At 42.2% G+C, this 20,712-nt stretch overlaps 1 protein-coding gene across 1 annotated transcript in view; it reads right to left on the bottom strand.

Annotated features, from left to right (window-relative positions):
• Positions 1 to 20,712, bottom strand: part of LRFN2 (leucine rich repeat and fibronectin type III domain containing 2) — a 346,234-nt gene that overhangs the window by 53,932 nt on the left and 271,590 nt on the right. The window contains exon 4 of the mRNA XM_020999332.2: positions 6,750 to 8,192. Within this exon, the coding sequence (XP_020854991.1) occupies positions 6,750 to 8,167 (1,418 nt within the window). The 5' untranslated portion in view covers positions 8,168 to 8,192. The remainder of the gene's footprint in view (positions 1 to 6,749; positions 8,193 to 20,712) is intronic.

The following is a 20,712-nucleotide window of genomic DNA, read 5'->3' as shown; positions in this document are numbered from 1 at the left end:
AAGTAATTTCTGTCTGCCTCAATTTCCTCATTTGTAAAATGGAGATAATAATAGCACCTATTCCCTAGGATTGTTGGGAGGATCAAATGAAATATTTGTAAGACATTTTGCCAACCTTACGGTTGCCATGTAAATGCCACCTTATTATTATTATCCAGAGTCTTTTGGGAGAAGCCAGGTTTCTGTGAGTTTGAGGAGATGGATGGATATGCAGGCAAAAAAGAGGTGCCCTCTTTTAACTTAAGAATGACTGCGGATGCTATGAAAGCCCCAGATTATGTGGCAGTAGAGTTTGAAAATATTTGCAGTAACAATAAAATTCTCTTGAAATCATGTAAAAGAGAGCACTGCATGGGCTAATCCACATTTCCACAGCCCTTCAAAGTTCACCCAGCATTTTATTCTCAATAGTCCTGTGATGCAGACAGTGCAGTGTTATACTGTGATTTCAGTGAATTTCCTCTACCAATGGTACCTTCCCTGCAACTAATATTCTTAGAGATTTGCCTAAAGCATTGAGAGATTAAGTGATTTGCCCAGGGTCACATAGACAGTATGTGTCTCAGGAAGGACCTGAGCTCAGATCTTTCTGTGGTGTAAATTAGGAAATTGAGGTTAAGAGAACTCAAACAATTAGTCCACAGTAACCTGATGAATAAATCTTGGAGGCCAGATTTGAACTCATGTCTCTCCCCACCTCCATGTGCAACCTATTTTCCATAACATGGCACTGTCTCTCATAAACTCACAGAAGAATCACTTCTGTGGTTCAGATGGTTCTACCTCAGGTTGGAGCCTTGGAGCAGTTCAGGAAAGCAGCCAAGTTAGAGGTTTGGGGAGTGGAGAAAGAATCATATAATTATAGAATCTCAGAGGTGGGAAGAGCCTTTAGAGGTCATGGAGCTCCATCTTTCACCCAGAGCAGGAATCCCCTTGGCAGCATCTCTGACAGATGGTCCAGTCCCTGCCTGTACATTCCCAGTGACAGGGACCTACTCCTTAATGAAGCAGCTGCACATTGCATTGTTGAGGCGCTCTAATTGTGAGAAAGTGTGGTCTTTGGTTCAAGCAATGTCTGCCACCCTGCTGCTCTAGTCCCTTTACTCACTGGAATTACACAGAATTTAATCCTTCCACATGTCAGCCATACACACACACACACACACACATCTATGTCTGTGTGTATATGTATACATGTATATACAGATGTATATGTATATAATCTATGTGTATATATAAATATGCATGCATGTGTGTATGCATGTGTGCAGTACACACATGCACATGTATATACATGTGTGTACATATACATACACGTGCATATAAATGTGTACAATGTGTTGTATACATGCATGCACATACATATACATGTGGATATATCTGCATGTATGCACATGTGTATGAGACAGCAAATGAAAGGGCACTACATACATACATACATATGCACACATGTGTATGTGTGTGCATATATACATGCATGCATACATATATACATGCACACACAGAAAAAGAAAGGGCACTAATTCTGGACTCGGAGGATCTTAGTTTGAATTGTGTTTTTTCCCTTGGCTTTATGACTTAAGTAAGTCACTTAACTTCTCTGGGACTCACTTTCCTCATCTGAAAATAAAAGGGTTGGACTAGATGGGCCTCAGAAATCCCTTCTAACTCCAAGTCTGTGATCTCTCTACTGCTATCCCCACCCCTGTACCTCAAGTCCTCTCTTTTTTAGATTAAATAAGTCTAATCAATAGGGAGACCATAAGGACATTTTAAGGTTTTAAAGGTAGAAAGGGATTCTTTAATCACTTCATGCAAACCCTTCATCTTATGGGTCCTGGGATCACAGAGGGCCAAACTCTTCACAGAATCACAGATTTTAGAGCTGGACGGAACTTTGGAGACCATCTATCTAGTCCAAACCCCTCCTTTTACAGATAAGGAAACCGAGGTCTGAAAAGATAGATAAAGATATATAAATAAACGTGGACTAAATGCTATGTGCCAGGGACTGTGCTAAGTGCTGGGAATATAAATGAAAGCAGAGAGAAAGACAGTCCCTGCCTTCAAGAAGCTTACTTTCTAAAGGAGGAAAGTAACACATAAAAGGGAGCTGAAAAGCAGGGCGAAGGTGGGGTTGGGTGTGGGGTATTGTACCTAGTTCGGGTCAGTGTGTGAAAGTTCAGAGAGTTAGGATTAGAGCCAGAAATGCAGCCAGGAGAGAAGGGAGCACGCATGACCTGGGCATTTTCTCAAATGGAGGTTCTGGCCAGGAATTCGTCAGCAAGAGGAAGGGGTCACAGAGGCATCTCCCAAGGGAAAAGGCATTGGGCTGGGGATATAAAAGTCCAGACAGTCTGGAGCAGTTTCTGAAAAGAAGATCATAAAGTGACTTGATCAGGATCACACAGCCAATATGAGTCAGAGGTGAGATACTTGGTGGCCCACTGTCAGGCAAGTAGTAAATGACAGAGGTAGCATTTGAACCCTGGTCTCCTGAGTTTAAAGATTCACTCTATTCACTGTACTACACTGTCTCACTGCGGCTCAGGAGTCTGAGTTAAAGGGATGTGTGGGCATTTGCTCAAGCTTTCATGGATAATAAGTGATGTGACAGTAATGAAACCATGGTCTTCTGACCCCCAAACCAGTGCTCCACCTACTGTACCAAGGTACTTTCAATTGTTCATTATGTGTTTGTGTCTCTTCACCCCGATAATTATCTTCTGGATACTTTCTAGGCAGTCAATCTCCTCTTAAAATGTGCAACCCAGAACTGAACATGATATTGCAGGTGTCATCTGATCACAGCAGTTAAGTGGGATATCATCTCTTACTCTGGATACTCTATTTCTATTAACACAGCTTTAGATAACATCAACTTTACTGTCCAGTCACCATTGATTCATTTTGAGTTCGCAGTCAATGAAAAGCACCTAGTTTTATTCACAACTGTGGTTAAGCTCCATCTGCATAGCTAGCTAGGTAGCACAAAGTCTTGGAGTCAAGAGGATGAGTTGAAATACATCCTGAGATGCTTTACTAGCTGTGTGATCCCAAGCAAGTCACTTAAACTCTATTTGTCTCAGTTTCCTCGTCTGTAAAATGGGGATAACAGTAGTACCTACCTACTGGGGTTGTTGTAAGGATCAAATGAGATAGTATTTGTAAAATGCTTTGCAAACCTTAAAGGGATAAAATAAATAAATTAAATAAATAAAATGAATGCTAGCTATTAGTACTATTGTTATCTCTATTCTCATGTAATTTTTTCCCAAATGAAATAGAGGACTTATCCTTGTTGAAATTCATCTTACTGTAAGATCATAGATTTACAGTGGGAAATTACCTTAGAGGCTGTGGAGTCGAATTTCATTTTACAGATAGGAAAACTGAGGCTCAGAAAGGTTAAGTGATTTGCATAGGATTACATAGCTGCTAAGTGTCTGAAGTAGGATTCAGACCTAAGTCTTTCTGACTCCATGTCCACCAATCTATTCACTGTACAACAGTACCTCTACACTACATCCTGCTTCCTATGATTCCACCCGTCACTTAATCCTATTGAAGTCTTCTTGGCTCTTGATTTTGTCAATGAATATGTTACACATTCCTCTGAATTTCTGTCATCTCTGAATTTGATAAACATGTTCTATCTTTATCCAAGTTACTGACTAAAATGTTGGCAAAATCAAGGCCAATGACAGAATGCCCCATCAGACGTGTCCTTTTAGGTTGGTGTAAACCATTTTAATACACCTAAGTGTATTATTTTATTATCTGGCCCATGCCATTCTATCTCATTCGCAAGGATATCAGGAGACTTTGCCAAATGCCTTCTTGAATTTAGAATATACGCAGTCTATAATATTCCCTTGATCAAGAAAAGAAAATGAGGCTTTTTGTCATGTTTTATTCTCAGTGAATCCATTCTGGCTCACATTGATCATTACATTCTTTTCTAAGTGGTTGCAAATCACCTATATATTAACATTTACCTGTTTGATAAATGTTTGTGTTGACTGATTTCTCATCATTAACCAAAGGAGATACAGTACCTCTATCCCTCTCAGAGAAGTGTCTAATGAGCCTGTATTGCAGGAGTTATCCCTAACTGTTCTTCAATTTCTTCTTTTTAACATTACATGCTTCATTTATTATATACTTAAAAAGAAAAGCCAGCAGTACAGAACAGAGATTTAAAGTTTCATGTACTATCCTCTTCTTCTGCTCTACTATGTGAATGAAAATGCTCATTGCACTTGGTAATCAAGTTCAGCATAAACAAAATTAAGAAAGAGAGAGAGAAAGGAAGAAAGAAAGAAAGAAAGAAGGAAAGAAAGAAAGAAAGAAGGAAAGGAAGAAAGAAAGAAAGAAAGAAAGAAGGAAAGAAAGAAAGAAAGAAAGAAAGAAAGAAAGAAAGAAAGAAAGAAAAAAAGAAAGAAAAAAGAAAGAAAGAAAGAAAGAAAGAAAGAAAGAAAGAAAGAAAGAAAGAAAGAAAGAAAAAAAAAGAAAGAAAGAAAGAAAGAAAGAAGGAAAGAAGGAAAGAAAGAAAGAAAGAAAAAAGAAAGGAAGGAAGGAAGGAAGGAAGGAGGAGGAAGAGAAGAAAGAAAGAAGGAAAGAAAGAAGAAAGGAAAGAAGGAAGGAAAAGTAGGGAATTACTATGGTTTGGAAACCACTAGGTTGGATAACCTTTAAAGTCCCTTCTAACTCTAAATCCTGACATGCCAGCTTGGTCTAGATGAGGCGTGGTGGCCTCGAGGCTGCAGGTTCCTCATCCCTGGTCTGGATTATCTCCAAATTCCTTTCAATTCTGAATTTCTAGAAATCAGTCAATCAATAAATATTTGTTAACTGAGTACTATATGCCAAGCACTGTTCAGATACAAAAAAATTTAATAGCCCCTACTTACAGTGAACTTACATTCCAATATTCTGTGATCTAAGTGGGGCCTGTACTTTCAATAACTACCATCCCTCCTTCCCCAACCTCCATTCCATCTTCTCTTACCCATTAGCTCCTATCCTCTGTGACCCAAGACCATACTATCATAGAGCTGCATCTATACCTTTTTATATTTCTTTCTTTTTCTATAGATATATATGTCTATACATACATGTACACATGCATATCTGTATATACACATATGTACATATCCGTGTGTATGCATACAAATACACACACACACACAAACACATATACATTTAAGTCATGCTTTTCACTGTTGTGGAAAACCATTCTCTCTTGGTCCAGTTATCTCTTTAACTAGAGACTCTCACAATCAAATTCCTTCCTTTTGGGAAGAGGTAGATAAGAAGAGAGAACACACTTCGCATAGATGACTAATAAACTGGTTGGCAGGTAATTGAATATGGTGTAGTAGGGGAAAAAAACAACATAAGACCTGACGAGCAGAGCCCTATCCCATAGTTGTTACAGGTACCTCTTCCTATTCTTGTGTGTGTGTGCGTGTGTGTGTGTGTGTGTGTGTGTGTGTGTGTGTGTGTGTATGTGTGTGTGTGTATGTGTGAGCTGGGTAGCAGGTGGGAATGGGGGTGGGGCAGCAGGGGTTGGTTTCTTCTCCTGAAGTCCATTGCTGTTCAGTTGTTTCAGTTATATCTGACTCTTCATGACCCCATTTGGGGTTTTCTTGACAAAGACACAACAGTGGCTTGCCATGTCCTTCTCCAGCTCATTTTATAGATGAGGGAACTGAAGCAAAGGTTAAGTGACTTGCCCAGGGTCACACAGCCAGAAAGTGTGTGAGGCCAGATTTGAACTTTGAAAGATGAGTCATCCTGACTCTAAATCTGACACTTGATGCACTGTGCTACCTAGCTGCCCAAGGTCTTGACCTCCTCACCTCTAATAAAAGAGGGCATTAATTCACTGTATGACTTTGAATAAATCACTTCAAATTCTCCACAACAGGGTGGGAGGGAAAGAGAGAAGGGAACAAGCATTTATTAAGTGCCTACTATGGGCCAGGCACTGTGTTAAGTAGATTACAAATATCCCATTTGACCCTGGCAAGGCAAGGCAGGTGTGGAAGGGGGTTAGATTAGATGATTTTGAGTTTCTATGCTTCACTGAAACGTTAACTATGACTTGAGAACCAGTAGTAGAACCATACCTAACATTCCAAAGAGATTAGTAACTACCTATTTTTTCTTTTCATTGCTATCACTTCCCAATGACTACACAGAGCAAATCTAATCTCTTTTCTCTGTGAGAGATAGATAACCTTTCAGATATTTGAAGACATCTGTCACACCCAACTCCATGTCTTCTCTTCTCTGGCATGAACATCCTAAGTTCTGTTGATTTACCCTTAGATGGCTCCAATAATTTCACCATCTTGATCACTTACCTCCTCTCCATTGATTATAGTTTGTCACTGACTGTTGTTAAAGTGGGAAGATTTGAACTGAATACAGGGAGAAGGGAGGAATTAGCAAGGGTCTGAAGTTCCCATGAACCTACTTCTACACAAATCATTCAGACAATGTGATGGGGCTACTTCCCCCTTCCACAACTTCTCCTCTGGTGCTCTTTCATGATTTTTTTTTTTGCTCTTGGAAACTGCTTTTGCTGTTCTTTTTACTCTGATTGTAGCTATAAAAGCTGCTGATGAAGACAAGAGGAAACAAAGCATGATTTGTCCTGGTTCATAGACTTTCCATTGCCATCCTGGCCTGTTTTCCCCCTTTTGCCCCTCCTGCAATTCTCTTCCCAGCCCCTTGCTCACCTGTAGATTAATACCTCATCATCTGAGCAATTGTACTGTAGCTGATACATCTTCACCCGGGGAGCCGATTTACTCACTGACCACTTGACCAGAGCTGAAGTAGTAGTCACATCAGACACAAGCACAGCTCTCTCTGGGGGCCCTTTGGAGGCCTCCCCACCCCCTGCTCCTCCACCACTACCTCCAGTTCCTCCCCCTCGGCCAGCCTTGCTGGAACCGGTGATGTCGGAGAGGCGAGATTTGGGGGACGTGGTACGGCTGGTTCCATTGCTTAGGTGAGGCAGCTGGACAATGGATACCTCCACAGTGGCTGTGGCCTCACCAGCTGCATTGGCAGCGATACAAGTGAAGGCACCATAATCTTGTGAGGTGGTAATGAGGATGTCCAGGGTGCCATTGTCATAGGCAGCAGTTCGAGATGTGTTCCCAATGAGGCGGTCATCTGGGGCCACCCAGTGGATTAGAGGACTGGGGTCTCCAATGGCCTTGCATTTGAGTGTGGCAGCTTGGCCTTCTAGCACCAGCAGTTTGTGGGTATGCTGGGTGATGAGAGGGGGTTCACACATAAACTCCTCTTCACGCACATGCCAGAAGTATCGGCCCTTCAAGCTGGCTGGAGAGCCACATGTCTCCAGATCATCATCCCTATCTAGACGTCTCAGCCATAACAGCTCACAGTTGCAGTGCAGTGGGTTCCCCCCAAAACTGAGAGACAAGGGTGGGGTGAAGGGTGTGGCAGTCAGACTGGATGACTGGGAGCGGGCAAAGATGGGGTCTGGAGGCAGCTTCTGCAGTCGGTTGGAGGTGAGGTCCAGGCGGGCTAGCTTCTGGAGGTCAGCAAAGGTGCCCTCAGCAATGTGGTCCAGGAGGTTATGGTCCAGACTGAGCTGATGAAGGTTGACCATGCGCCGGACAGAGTCCCAGGGCAGCCCACGGAGATTGTTGTAGGAGAGATCCAGATCCTCTAGGGTCAGCAGGAAGTCCTCAAAGGCGTCATCGGCAATGTTATCCAGCTGGTTATTGTTGACAATGAGGTGCTGAAGGTTGACTAGGCCACGGAGGGTATCCTCACCGATGCTTGGCAAACGGTTACTATCTAAGTGCAGCGACCGGAGGCTCTCCAGGTCCAAGAAGGAGAAGGGCTGGATGTAGCTGATGGTGTTCCTGGACAGCGTCAGGTCCACCAGCCCCGTCATGTTGGCAAAGTCCTGGCGGCTTATGTGGATAATGAAGTTGCCACCCAGGCGCAACTCCACCGTCCGGCGGTCAATGTCTGGTGGCACAAAGAGAAGCCCCTTGGAGGGACACAGTGTCCCTAGGGATTCAGAGAGATTCTGGCAGACGCAGTACTTGGGGCAGGCATCCACAACAGCAAACGCCATGCCAAATGCCAGGAGGCTGCTGAGCAGGGTCTCCATGGTCTGGTCACTTGGGCCTTGGTGCCTAGAAGGAAAAGAAAAGTAATTAGGGTTAGTCAGCTGCATCAGACTAATTAATAATAAATAATAAATAAATAAGGCATCAGACTAGATGGCTTTTGAGGTCTCATCAAACTCCCCATCTATGATCCTATGGTCCTCCAGAAGACTGCTACCAACATAGAAAATTTACACAGAATAGTCCAAAATTCATTTCTGTTTAGAGCTGGAATAGGCTTGATGGATTCTTTGGGGGGTTTTGTGTGTTTGTTTGCATTTAAAGAACAACCAAATTACCTTTTTAACAAGATTAGGTTCAGGCTGATATTAAAATGAGTCTGCAATTCCCTTAGCACACACCGACAGGCAGACAATAAGGAAAGATGTCTCAGAAAAGGAGAGAAGTAGGGAAAGATGGCTTTGAATGAAAACATTTGCCTTTAGAACCCACAAAGAATATAACCGAGGCAAAGACAATGGAGAACAGATTTGTTTTTTTGGTACATGGTTGCTTGTATGGTGAGTAGTACAGTGTACTTGCAGTCAGGAAAAACTGGGTTCAAATTCTGCTTTGGACACATTAGCCACGTGATGAGAAGTGAGCTACTAAATGGCTTTCTGAGACTCAACTTACCATCTCTAAAATGGAGATTATGCTACCAGAAGTATCTACTACCTCACAGGGTTTTTGGGCAGCTCAAGTGAAGAAATGGGTACCAAATCCTTTGTAAACATTAAAGTGGGGGTATCTAGATGGTGCAGTGGACAGAGCACCAGTCAGGAAGATGAGTTCAAATCTGACCTCAGACACTTATCTGCTGTGTGACCCTGGGCAAGTTACTTACCCCTATTTGCTTCAGTTCCTCATCTGTAAAATGGGGACACACTGGAGAAGGAAATGGCAAACTATTCTAGTATCTTTATCAAAAAAAGTAGTGGATAGAGCAGAGTCCATGGGGTCAGACAAGACAGAACAACAACAACAGCAAACATTTCAGTGGTTTATAAATGTCAACTAGTATTATAAAAATAACTGGAAATTTGATTTTTAAACAAGTCAAGAGTATTGGCTATCTGTTGTCATTTGTCCTTTGTTTTTGAAGAGGACCAGTGATATCATGGGGTGCTATCTTGACTTGCATGTGAATTAGATTTAAGTGAAGCAGAGTTGTGCAAAGTCATCAGCTTCTCTCTTCCAGAGTCACTGAAGTCCAGTGGCAAGACAGAAGTCAGGATGACTGGCGATAGCCCAGGATGCAATGAATGACTTTGGGGTCTTCAACGTCTGACCAAGCTCTAAGCACTTCACATCACCTGCTTTGGGCACCTTCATGGCTGTTGGAATAAATTGTTCTCATGTGCCCATTCGAATGGGGTTGGGGGGACCTGCACATGCTTGGGGTAGACATCCCTCTAACTTATCAATAGTTTTGAAGACTGTCAGACACCTTCCACCTGGGTTAGCTAAGGCGGTTTTTACCAAGGTGGGGCTACTACACATGCTACAGCTTCTTGGAGCCTCAGGTGAAAGTGGGGTAGAGGTGGTCACCAAAGGTTGATGAGCAGCCCTGAAAAGGGCCTAGCAAGCCCTCACATAAGAAGTGCAAGTCCTCCTTGAACACTCCCCCACACACCCCATTGGTTATCTTCTGAGGCAGCTAAGTGGCAAATGGATTAATGTTATTCCTAGAGTCAGGAAGCCTCAAGTTCAAATCCAGCCTCAGATACTTACTAGCTGTGAGATGTCTAAAATGCAGATGAATAACACCACTGGCCTCACAAGGTTGTTATGAAGAACAAATGAGTTAACCTTTGTAAAAAACCTTTGTAAACATTATTAGCCTGTCAACTGAAATTTTGACTTTTCAACCAGCTATTCAGGAATCATGGCCATTACTACTATGACTGTTTCTCTTAGGCATTAACTCTTTCTCTCCAGGGACAGGAGTCCTATGATGTATCTCACTCAGTGTAATGTCCAGGGTTCAGTCATTTTTCAGTCAGGTGTGATTCTTTGTGACCTCATTTGGGGTTTTCTTGGCAAAGATACTGGAGTGGCTTGCCATTTCCTTCTCTAGCTCATTTTATAGATGAGGAAACTGAGGCAAACAGGGCGAAGTGGCTTTCCCAGGGTCACACAGTTAGTAAGTGTCTGAGGTCAGACTTGAACTCTGGGAAATGATGCTGTCTTCCTGATTCCAAGACCAGTGCTCTATCCACTGAACCACCTAGCTGTCCACCATGTCCAGAGAGAATTCTATTTGATTGGATTCCTTCTAGGGAGATTGTATAGTATTAGTATTGTGATAAGAGTCTCAGATTTGAAGTCAAGAGAAATTGGTTCTAGGCTCTTATATTTCCAAACCATGCTACTAAAGCTAAGTCACTTACCTTTGGCAAATTTCCATTTCTTCCTCTTTAATACAGGGACAGAGGTATCAAGGAACAGTGAGAAAACTAGATTAGGAGTCAGGAAGACCTAAATTCAAATCCTGCCTGTGATGTTTACTAGCTAGGTGACCTTGTGTAAGTTACTTAATCTCTCTCAGCCTGTTAAAATAGTTGGTGTCTAAAGCCTTTTCTTTCTCTAAAGATATGAGCCTACTAAATCATGATGGGTTCCAAACTGTGATGGTAGGGAGAATTCCTATGCGTAGAGTCCCCTCCATAAAGGTGAACTCATACACCCTTTGCATATTCATGTAGTATAGTAATAATGATAATTATTCTAGGTACCTCACAGGGTTGTTAGAAGAAAAACATTATGGAAATGGGAGCTATTACTCTTTTCTTTATCATTATTGCCATCAAGAAGTATCTCTTATTGAGTAACCAATCGTACATAATCCTTTGCTAGTCACTCTAAAAACAATCTCCCTGATACAGTGGACTGCTCTCTTAGAGGTTCAGTCATAGACAGACACAATAACCCTGACCCACAGGCAACTGGTTGTATAGAAATATTAAGGCAGGACATGGGCAGGATGAGCAGTTAGGTGGAACAATGGTTAGAGTGTAGGGCCTGGGGTCAGGAAGACTCCTCTTCCTAAGTTCAAATTTGGCCTCAGACACTTCCTAGCTTGGACAAGTCAATTAACCCTGTTTGTCTCAATTTCCTCATCTGTAAGATGAGCTGGAAAAAGAAATGGCAAACCCCTCCAGGATCTCTACAAAGAAAACCCCAAATGGAGTGATGAAGAGTTGGATGCTACTGAATAACAATAAATAGGCAGAATGTGATGACTGTATTTAATAGTCCAAAAATTTGTGGATTTGCCAGTGTGTGTGGTTTCTCCACTGAGGCAGGTTATGACCCCTTCATATTTTAGCAGACTTTTTCTGAGTTGTTATGACCCAGAATTTATCACTTGGTGGCCAACTATCTGGTGACAAGCCACTTAGTAAGGCTTATTTTTGGATATTAGATATGCTGTCCATCATTGGGTCTGTATGTGGCATGAGCAAGGTTCCTCTTTGGTTATCTCCTATTTATCCTGTGTATATCTCATTTGTACATGGCATTCCCCCATTAGACTGTGAGCTTCTTGAGGGTGAGGACTGCCTTTTGCCTTTCTTTGTATCCTCAATCCTTGGCATAGTGCCTGGAACATAGGTGATTAATAAATATACATTGACTTGACTTGACCTGTTTAGGTTGGTGGGACCTTCCAGGGCTTGGCCACCATTGGTACACACTTCAAGAACTTCGATCTTTTTGCCCAAAAAGGTCTTTCCTCCTTTCCATGAAGCCATAGAATTATAGTACTACACAAATTAAAGAGACGTGAGAGATCATTTAGTTCAGCTCTCTCCAAAGCACTCTACAATATCCCCAGGTGGGTAGTCCAGCCTTCCCTCAAAGACTTTCAGTGATGGGGAACTCACTACCTTCCAAGGTAGCCCATTCCACCTGAGATAGTTCTAGTTGTTAGGAATCTTTCCTTCCTGTTGAGCTTCTTGCCTATAACTTCATTCAAAGCTCATCTAGTTTCACTTCTGCCAAGTAGCCTGCCCTGATTAACTCCATCCTATCATGACCTTTCCCTTACTTTGAATTCCATCGAAACTTTATTAATGTGTACCATTCACTGCCTCTGTGGTTATGATTGTGCTTCATAGACAAATATCATCAACTTTACTTTATACAAGTGGCACCTGAGAATCCTCATATCATTGCTTATCAAAGCTGGAACATTAAGGACGATCTAGGTAGCACAGTGCATAGAGTGTTGGGCCTGGAGTCAGGAAGATCTGAATTCAAACCTATTCTTAGACACTTACTAGATATGTAACCTTGGGCAGGTCACTTAACCTCTGTCTGTTGCAGTTTCTTCAACTGTAAAATGGGGAGAAATATGTCACAGGGTTGTTGTGGGAATAAAATGGGATAATATTTGTAAAGCACTCAGCACAGTGCCTGGCACATTGTGTTGTTGTTCAGTTGTTTCAGTCATATCCTAGGGAAGGAAGGAAGGAAGGAAGGAAGGAAGGAAGGAAGGAAGGAAGGAAGGAAGGAAGGAGGGAAGGAAGGAAGGAGAAGGAAATAAAATGTAGGGTCATAGATTGGGAGTTAGAAGGGATAGCAGTAATTATAACAGAAGTAGCATAATATAGTGGAAAGTCATATGACTTGTATTTAAAATTTGACCCTGACCTAGTTCTGCAGTCTTGTTGTTGTTGTGGTTGTTTAGTTGTGTCCTTCTCTTCCTGACCCCATTTGGGGTTTTCTTGGCAAAGATACTGGAGTGGTTTGCCATTTCCTTCTCCAACTCATCTTACAGATGAGGAAACTGAGGCAGAGTTAAGGGACTTGCCCACGGTCATACAATTAGAAAGTATCTGAGACTAGATTTGAACTCATAAAGGTGAGTCTTCCTGACTCCAGGTCTGGCACTCTATCCACTTTGTGTAACTGCCTTGCACACAGTATACCTTTAATAAATATTTACTTCCTTCTCCTTCCTTCCTTCCTTCCTTCCTTCCTTCTTCCTTCCTTCCTTCCTTCCTTCCTTCCTTCCTTCCTTCCTTCCTTCTTCCTTCCTTCCCTCCCTAGTCATGTGATGTATTGAAAAGAGTTCTTTATGGTCTTAAAATCAAAAGAATTTGAGTCTCAGCTCTGCTATTTGCCAGCCTTTACGTCCCTGTTATGACACTTCTCTGAGTATCAGTTAGTCCATCAATTAACTTAGACTAAAGTCCAGAGATAGAAGGGATTGTAGAGATAGCAGTCTGCTGCTAAATGTTGAATAACTGTCTCCAGAAAAACAAACAACAAACAAACACCAAAATAAAACATGAGGCATTTTTAAACTTAATCTGCATTATTAACATCTTACCCATCACTTTCTTAAGTCTACAGTCAATGAAACAAGAAATCGAGCCCTGATTTGTAGTGATTACCCATGTCTGAGGTATAAATGCTCACACTGAAAGTTTAACAGTTGGCTGTGAGAGCTAGAACAGCACAATCTCATCTTTTGTATAGAAAAGGAAAATGAGGTGCAGAGAAGGAATATTACCTGCCTAAGGCCAGAGATGGTGCAGTGGATAGAGCACTGTCCCTGAAGTCAGGAAGATTTATCTTCTTAAGTTCAAATCCTTTGTCAGATGCTTACTGGCTGTGACTCTGGGGAAGTCACTTAACTCTGTTTGCCTCAGTTTCCTCATCTGTAAAATGAACTAAAGAAGGGAATGGCAAACCACTCCAGTGTCTTTGCCAACAAAACTCCAAATGGGGTCGAGAAGAGAAGGACACAACGCAATAATAAGAAGACCACACAACTAGATCAAGGTCAAATTTTAAAACTGGGTCTGATGACTTTCCACTATATCATGCTACTTCTTTTGCAACTACTGCTATCCCTTCTAACTCCCAATCCATGACCCTACATTTTATAAATGAAGAAAATGAGGTCCAAAGAAGGGAATTAAGCACTAAACAAGACTTTATGAAGTGCATGCTGTGCTCTAGGCATCATGCTGAATACTAGAAATACAAGTAAAATGACAAAATAGTCACTGACTTTCAGGAACTCACATTCTAACATGGGAGAAAACCCGTGTATAAATAGGCAGATCCAAGTGAACCTTAAAGGATGAGGCATTAGCAGCTGGGAAGACTGGGAGAGGCCTCTTCTATAAGGTGGTGCTTGAGCTGGGTTTTAAAGGAAGCCAGAGATTCTAAGATATTGATGAAAAGGGAGAAGAGTTCTGAGCAAAGGCTTATTATGTCTTACGGTATCAGTAAAAAGCAGAGTGAGGACTTGACCTTAGATCTTTGGATTCTGGATCCATAAGCAGTCCCCACATTTCCTTATGTATGATGACAGAAGCCGCTGCTGCTTTTGTCTGAGCCCCTCCTTTCTCCCTCCCACTCCTGGCCTCCCTCCCGATCCTCTTCAGTGGGGGGTGGGGGGTGGCAGGGAAAGCCTGAGGGGCTCTGGGAAGCACACTCTGGATCCTTCAAAGACACCCAGCACATTGTTCAAAACAGTTTTGTCCTTGTAAATTATGCTAAATAAACCACATTTAAAAAATAAGTTTGTAGAGGATTAGCAAGTGTCTAATGAATGCAAATCTGTGACATAATAGAGCTGGGTAAATATATTTTAAGTAATCAGCGTGGAAGATTACTGACAGAGAGCTGACTATTGAATCTTAATTAAAATTGTATTTTGAGAACCGTCACTTAATACATTACCCTAGCATCCAAAATGATAAACAAAAGGCAGCTTAAAAAATAATTTGGGTGAGGGGAGAAGGGGAGGGAAGAGATAGATACAAGTAATTAGTGCAAATCCAGGAATGGCTTCCCCCCACTGAGAACTGCCACAAACTGGAGGGAGAGAGAGAGAGAGAGACAGAGAGAGAGAGAGAGAGAGAGAGAGAGAGAGAGAGAGAGAGAGAGAGAGAGAGAACCCCAATCCCTACTGTCCCCTCTGGGTATCATCCAAATGAAGCCCCAGGGAGGAAAAAGAAGTGGAGGGGGGGATTTAAAGAGGGGAAGGTTGGTTAAGAAACAAAAAAAATGCCTAAAAGAAAGGCGGAAGGAGTACAGATGAAGTTGTGGTTATAGTAAAGAATGCAGCATCAGACGAGAGAGAGAGAGAGAGAGAGGGAGAGAGAGAGAGAGAGAGAGAGAGAGAGAGAGAGAGAGAGAGAGAGAGAGAGAGAGAGAGAGAGAGAGAGAGACTGTGAAATAAGAGTTCGAATCAAATGTCAGAATTAACCACAGTGGAAGAAGCCATCTGTAGAAGGAAGGAGAGTTACTCTGGGTAGAACATGCAGGAGGGACAATGTGGGAGGGCAACAGCTAGGAAATAAAGAGAAAGAAAGAGAAAAAGAACTCACTTGGGAAGAATGGAGCCTCCCTGGGGGCTGGGACTGTGTCTCCACATCAGACTGGGAGCTCCCCAAATGCAGAGGCTGTATATTCCCTATTAGACTGGTAGCTCCCTGAGAGCAGTGACTATGCCCTTCAAAGGACCAGGAGCTCCTTAGGATAGGGGTGTGTCTCCCTTAACATTCTGGGAGCTCCCTGAGGTCAGGGTCTCAACCCTCCCTTTCTTTTCTTTACCTGTGTCTAAAAATAATAAATCAGTTTGTTTCCACCAGCAACTGGTAACTAACAAGTTATATGATTGGATTAAGGCCTTTGTTGTTTTAAGTTGGGCTGTCAATAATAATAACAATAACATATTTCTGCATCACTTTTTTCTTAAACCTTATAAAGTTTAAAAAGTGTTTTCTTCACAATAACTCTGTGAGGTCCACTAAGAGAAATGATGTTTAATTAACTTTGTGAGCCCTTTCCAGGGTCAGAGTTGGAGGAGGGACAGGGTCCTTGTACTTTGCTTTCTAAGTGGTGTTTCCAGATCAGCATGTAGCTAACTAACAGCTAAAAGTGTTGTAATATTTCACCCTCCTCAAATTTTCTTTAATCATTTTGTCTGGTCCTCTTTTTCCGCCCTTGTCCCATTCTACCTTGCTTATTTATTTGTGTATGGTTTTGTGAGTACTCTTCAGCTCCCTGAAGGCAAGGAATGTCTTTTTTTTTTTTTAACCTGTGCAAAATTCTCCAGCACCTAGTCTCTTGAAAACTTAATTGATTAATATTTAATTCCTTAATTGATTGATAATTGATTGAGGATAATTGTGTGGATATTATTTCACCATTTTCCAGATGAAGGAATTGATATTTCAAGGCGAAAATTAGCCATGTTACTTTCAAAGATGAGATTCCTATCCAGATCTACTAAGTTCGTACAAAACCTCCAGTCTTTACCACAGTGCCCTGTTGCCTCTCACACACTTTTTTTCTTGACTACTGAGATAATAACATTTGCTGGGAAAGAAGTGAATCTTCAGGTCCCTAGTTAATGTAGCTTCCCTGTGAAGCCACAGGGGACCAGCTTACAGCAATAAGTCAAGAAAAATATTGTGGTGAGGAGAGAGCAGTGAGAGAGGAAAGCTGTTCCAGTGAGGCTGATGGTTTATTACAGAGAAGACCAGGCCTGGCTTCATGTTTAAAAGTAAAAGGAGAAAGAGGAGAAAGAAGAAAAGGGAGACAGGCAGAGATGTACCTGGAAAGGGGAGGGTGAAGGATGAATGGATAGGAAAGGGAAAGAGGAAGAGAAAGTGGGAAGAGGGGAATGGGGAGAGGAAAAGGGAAGAGGAGGGAGGAAAGGAAGGGAAGAGAAAGAAAAGGGATGGACAAAGAGCAAGGAAACATAGACAATGAAGAAAGGAGGAGGAGAAGGAAGGGTGAGTATGCTGGGGAAAAGGGAAGAGAAAAGGGGGAAGAGAGAGGAGGGGTTAATGAGGAAAGGGGATAAGAGATAAGGAAAGGAGATAGGAAGGAAGGAGGAAGAGGAGAGATTAAGGAGGATAGGAGGAGAATGAGAAAGGAGGAGAAGAGAAAGAAAAAGAGCTTCCTTGGGAAAAGTCCAAGCTAAGGTGGTTTTAAGTTTGAAGCCAGCTGTACATCTCTGCTCCTCCCTGCTGTCCTCTCACCCCAGCCCCTCTAGACCTTCCTTCCACGTCTGCACTACCTCCGCGTTACTCTAGACAGATGAGACAACATTTAGCAGATGGCTGGCTTGATATTTGTGATATCTTGCCATTTAAAAGATACCTTAGCAACGGAGGAAGGCTCCACTCAAGCTTAAATCAAGCAAGATGCCTGACTCTGCTTAAGGTAAAAGGAAATGGTATTTCCAGGGTGCTCCAGGTCAGGGAAGTGTGAATTAATGAGGGAAGGGGAGGGGGATTCGAATCTGCCTTGTAAAGAGCCAGCTCTGCAGGTGCATGGCATCGGGTCTCCTGGACTCAGTGCATTCCTCCCTGAATGGAGACTTTAGCTTCCATAAATCACACTAACCTTTCCCATGCAGCCAGAGTGGGATCTCTGCCTCTTCCAGGAGACAGAGGCAAGAGATGGTTCTCCTGACCCCTGTGGCAGCCGATGGAATGGACACAGAGTTGGTCAGCCTGATATCTGTCAGGAAGCTCCAACCTCATCACTACCCTGTCATTCTGGTCTATTAAGTTGGCAACAGGCCCCTCTGGAGAAGATATGAGACTGCACCACAGCCTGCAGCACCCATATCGTGAGGGCCACTGTTGAAAGAGAGAAGAGTTAAGGGTTAGTTCCCACTGACCTCTCTTATAGTCAATACTGAGCTGTCCTCCTGTTGGAAACTTGGGAAAAAGGATGAGATGGGGTCTGTTTTCAGTAAACTCCCTCTCTCATAGCTGAAACCAATAAAGTATAGGTTTGCAAAGTACTTTGGGAGGATGCAGATTTGTGATTTCCTTGGAGTAGGGAACTCCCTATGAAGAAACTCCATTCACCAATACAGATGTGTAATTATTTGGCAATTTATGGTATTAGGAAGATTCCTGTTGGCATTGAGAGGAGAAATAGCTTGCCCAGGCTTGCACAGCCAGTATGTGTCAGAGGTGGAAATTGAAACCAGGTTTTTGAGGACTTTCAGAGATCTAACCATTCTGTCTCCTTTAAAATACTTTACATTATCTCATTTGAGCTTCACGATAAGCCTGTAAGGTAGATATAACTACCTTAAACAGATAGCTACTAAAGCTATGTCACGCGCAGCTAGGTGGTGCAGTGGGTAGAGTACCCACTGAAGTCAGGAAGATTCCTCTTCCTGAGTTCAAATCCAGCTTCAGACACTTATTAGCTGTGTGACCCTGCGCCAGTCACATAACCCTATTTGCCTCAGTTTCCTCATCTGTCAAATGAGCTGGAGAAGGAAATGGCAAACTATTTCAGGATCTTTGCCAAGAAAACCCCAAATGGGGTGACACGGAGTTACACACAACTGAAAAATGACTCAGCAACAGCAACAAGAAAACTATGTTATACCCTTTTACAAAGGAAATTGAGACTCAGAAAAAATAGGAGACCTCACATCCTGCTACAGAAAGATCAGTTTCTGGGATGGGAAGAGCCCTAGGCATGAACTCCAGAAACCAGGCTTCTAGTTCGGGGTCTTCTAGTCCTCGGGATCTAAAACTGGATTGATTTTTATGTGCCCTAAAAGAAGAAACTGCTTTTCTCCAGGCCTCAGTTTTTTCATCTGTAAAATGAGGAGGTTGGACTAAAAGATGTTGAAAGTCCCTTCCAGCTTTCCCATTCTGTTATGACAGCCAACGCCCTGTCCTCCAGGACCTCTAGGTCTGATGGCTCCAGTATATCTAGATAAGAACATTTCCTAAATAACAGTGTGCAGCCTCAGATTCAAAGTCGTGGGCTTCACCCCAAGTCTTAAGCAGATCCTCTTAATATTTCCCACACCCTGAGCAGGGACACAGGCAAGAAGGAAAGGGAAAGGGATAACATAAGCTATATCCAAAAATTCAAAATAGTGGAAGGGTGGAAGAATACATCTGTCAGTCACAGTCCTGGTTACTATTAGGAAAGATGATAATTTGTTACCTATGATACATCTTTATACCTTGGTTTTAATAGTAATGTGAAAATATTGGCTGATCCTGGCTGGATATTGGCTGAAATGCTTATGGTTGTATAAAATTCAAGCCTAATTCTGAAATTCAAGCCTATTGGGATGATTTACTGGCAGAACACACAGCCTGATGAAGAAAAGGCACCAGAGTGCTGAAATCCAAGAGTGGTGAATATAGAGGCAGAAGACTTGGGTTTGACCCTTGCCTCTTACCGCTTACTGCCTGTGTGACCTTGGACAAGTTACTTCCTCACTCTGGGTCTCAGTTTTCTGTCTTGTAAATTATGAGGGTTTGGACTAGGTGAGCTCCAAGGTGGCTTTCAACTCTTAATCTATGAGCCTAAGAAGTCAGGAAAGCTAAAACAATGTGAGTAATGGGTGTTAATGATATGAAGGCGAAAAGAATCCTCATCAATGAATGAGCCACACCGAGGGAAGCAGTCCTTTCCTACCTTTGGTCTATGCTCGTGTAATGCATGGTGCCTGAGCAGAAGAGGTCAAGGACTTGCGTGAACTGACGCTGAGAGAAATGAGCAGAACCAGGAGAACATTTGTACACAGTAACAGCAGCATTGTGCGATGACTGACTTTGTTAGACTTAGCACTTCTCAGCAATGTGAAGATGTAAGATAATTCCAAAAAACCCATGATGGCAAATGCTGTCCACATCCAGAGAAAGAACTATAGAGTCTGAATATAGGTCGAAGCACACTGTTTGCTCTCTCTCTCTCTCTGTCTCTTTTGTTTCTCCTTTCTCATGATTCCTCCCATTGGTTCTAATTCCTCTTTACAACATGACTAATGTGGAAATATGTTTAATATGAATGTATATATAGAGCCTATATCAGATTACATGCCAACTTGGGGAGGGGGAGGGGAGGCAGAGGGAGAAAACTTAGAACTCAAAATCTTATAGAAGTGAATGTCGAAAACTAAAAATAAATAAATTAATTTTAAAGAAAAGGTCAAAAAGGGGGAGAAAGGTGGAGTGGAAAGATGCTCTATTGTTTCATAGGACCTGCAAATATGTGAAGTGTGTGCATAAGGGACAGCACTCTGTTGGTTATAAGAGAGTGAGTCTCTGGATGAACCATGATGTAGGTGTGTGTCCCTGTGAATAAAGAATGCAAGAGAGCAAGTGTTTCTGAATGCAGGCATGTTTTGGTTTCTCTGTGAATAGAGAGGTACGTGCATTTAGTAGAAAGAGTGCTGACTTTGAAGTAAGAGGGTATGGGCAAAAATACCTGCTTTTAACTCACTTAACTTTGCCAGGCCTCACTTTCCTTCCTTGTAAAAGAAGGAAGCTGGACTAGGTTACCTCTAAAGTCACTTCTAGCTAAAAAATCTATAATCTTGAAATAACAATAATAATAAAAATAATGCCTCATATTTATATGATGCTTTAGAAGGAGCATTTAGGTGGTGAAGTGGATAGAAGGCCTGAAGTCAGGAGGACCTGAGTTAAAATCTAGCCTCAGATACTTACTAGCTGTGTGACCCTGGGCAAGTCCCTTAACCCTATTTACCTCTGTTTCCTCATCTGTAACAGAAGCTGGA

The sequence above is a fragment of the Phascolarctos cinereus genome, unplaced genomic scaffold (assembly GCF_003287225.1).
Source record: "Phascolarctos cinereus isolate Bilbo 61053 unplaced genomic scaffold, phaCin_HiC Scaffold_5;HRSCAF=322, whole genome shotgun sequence".
Lineage (NCBI taxonomy): Eukaryota > Metazoa > Chordata > Mammalia > Diprotodontia > Phascolarctidae > Phascolarctos > Phascolarctos cinereus.
This window is presented reverse-complemented; position numbering and strand designations above follow the sequence as displayed.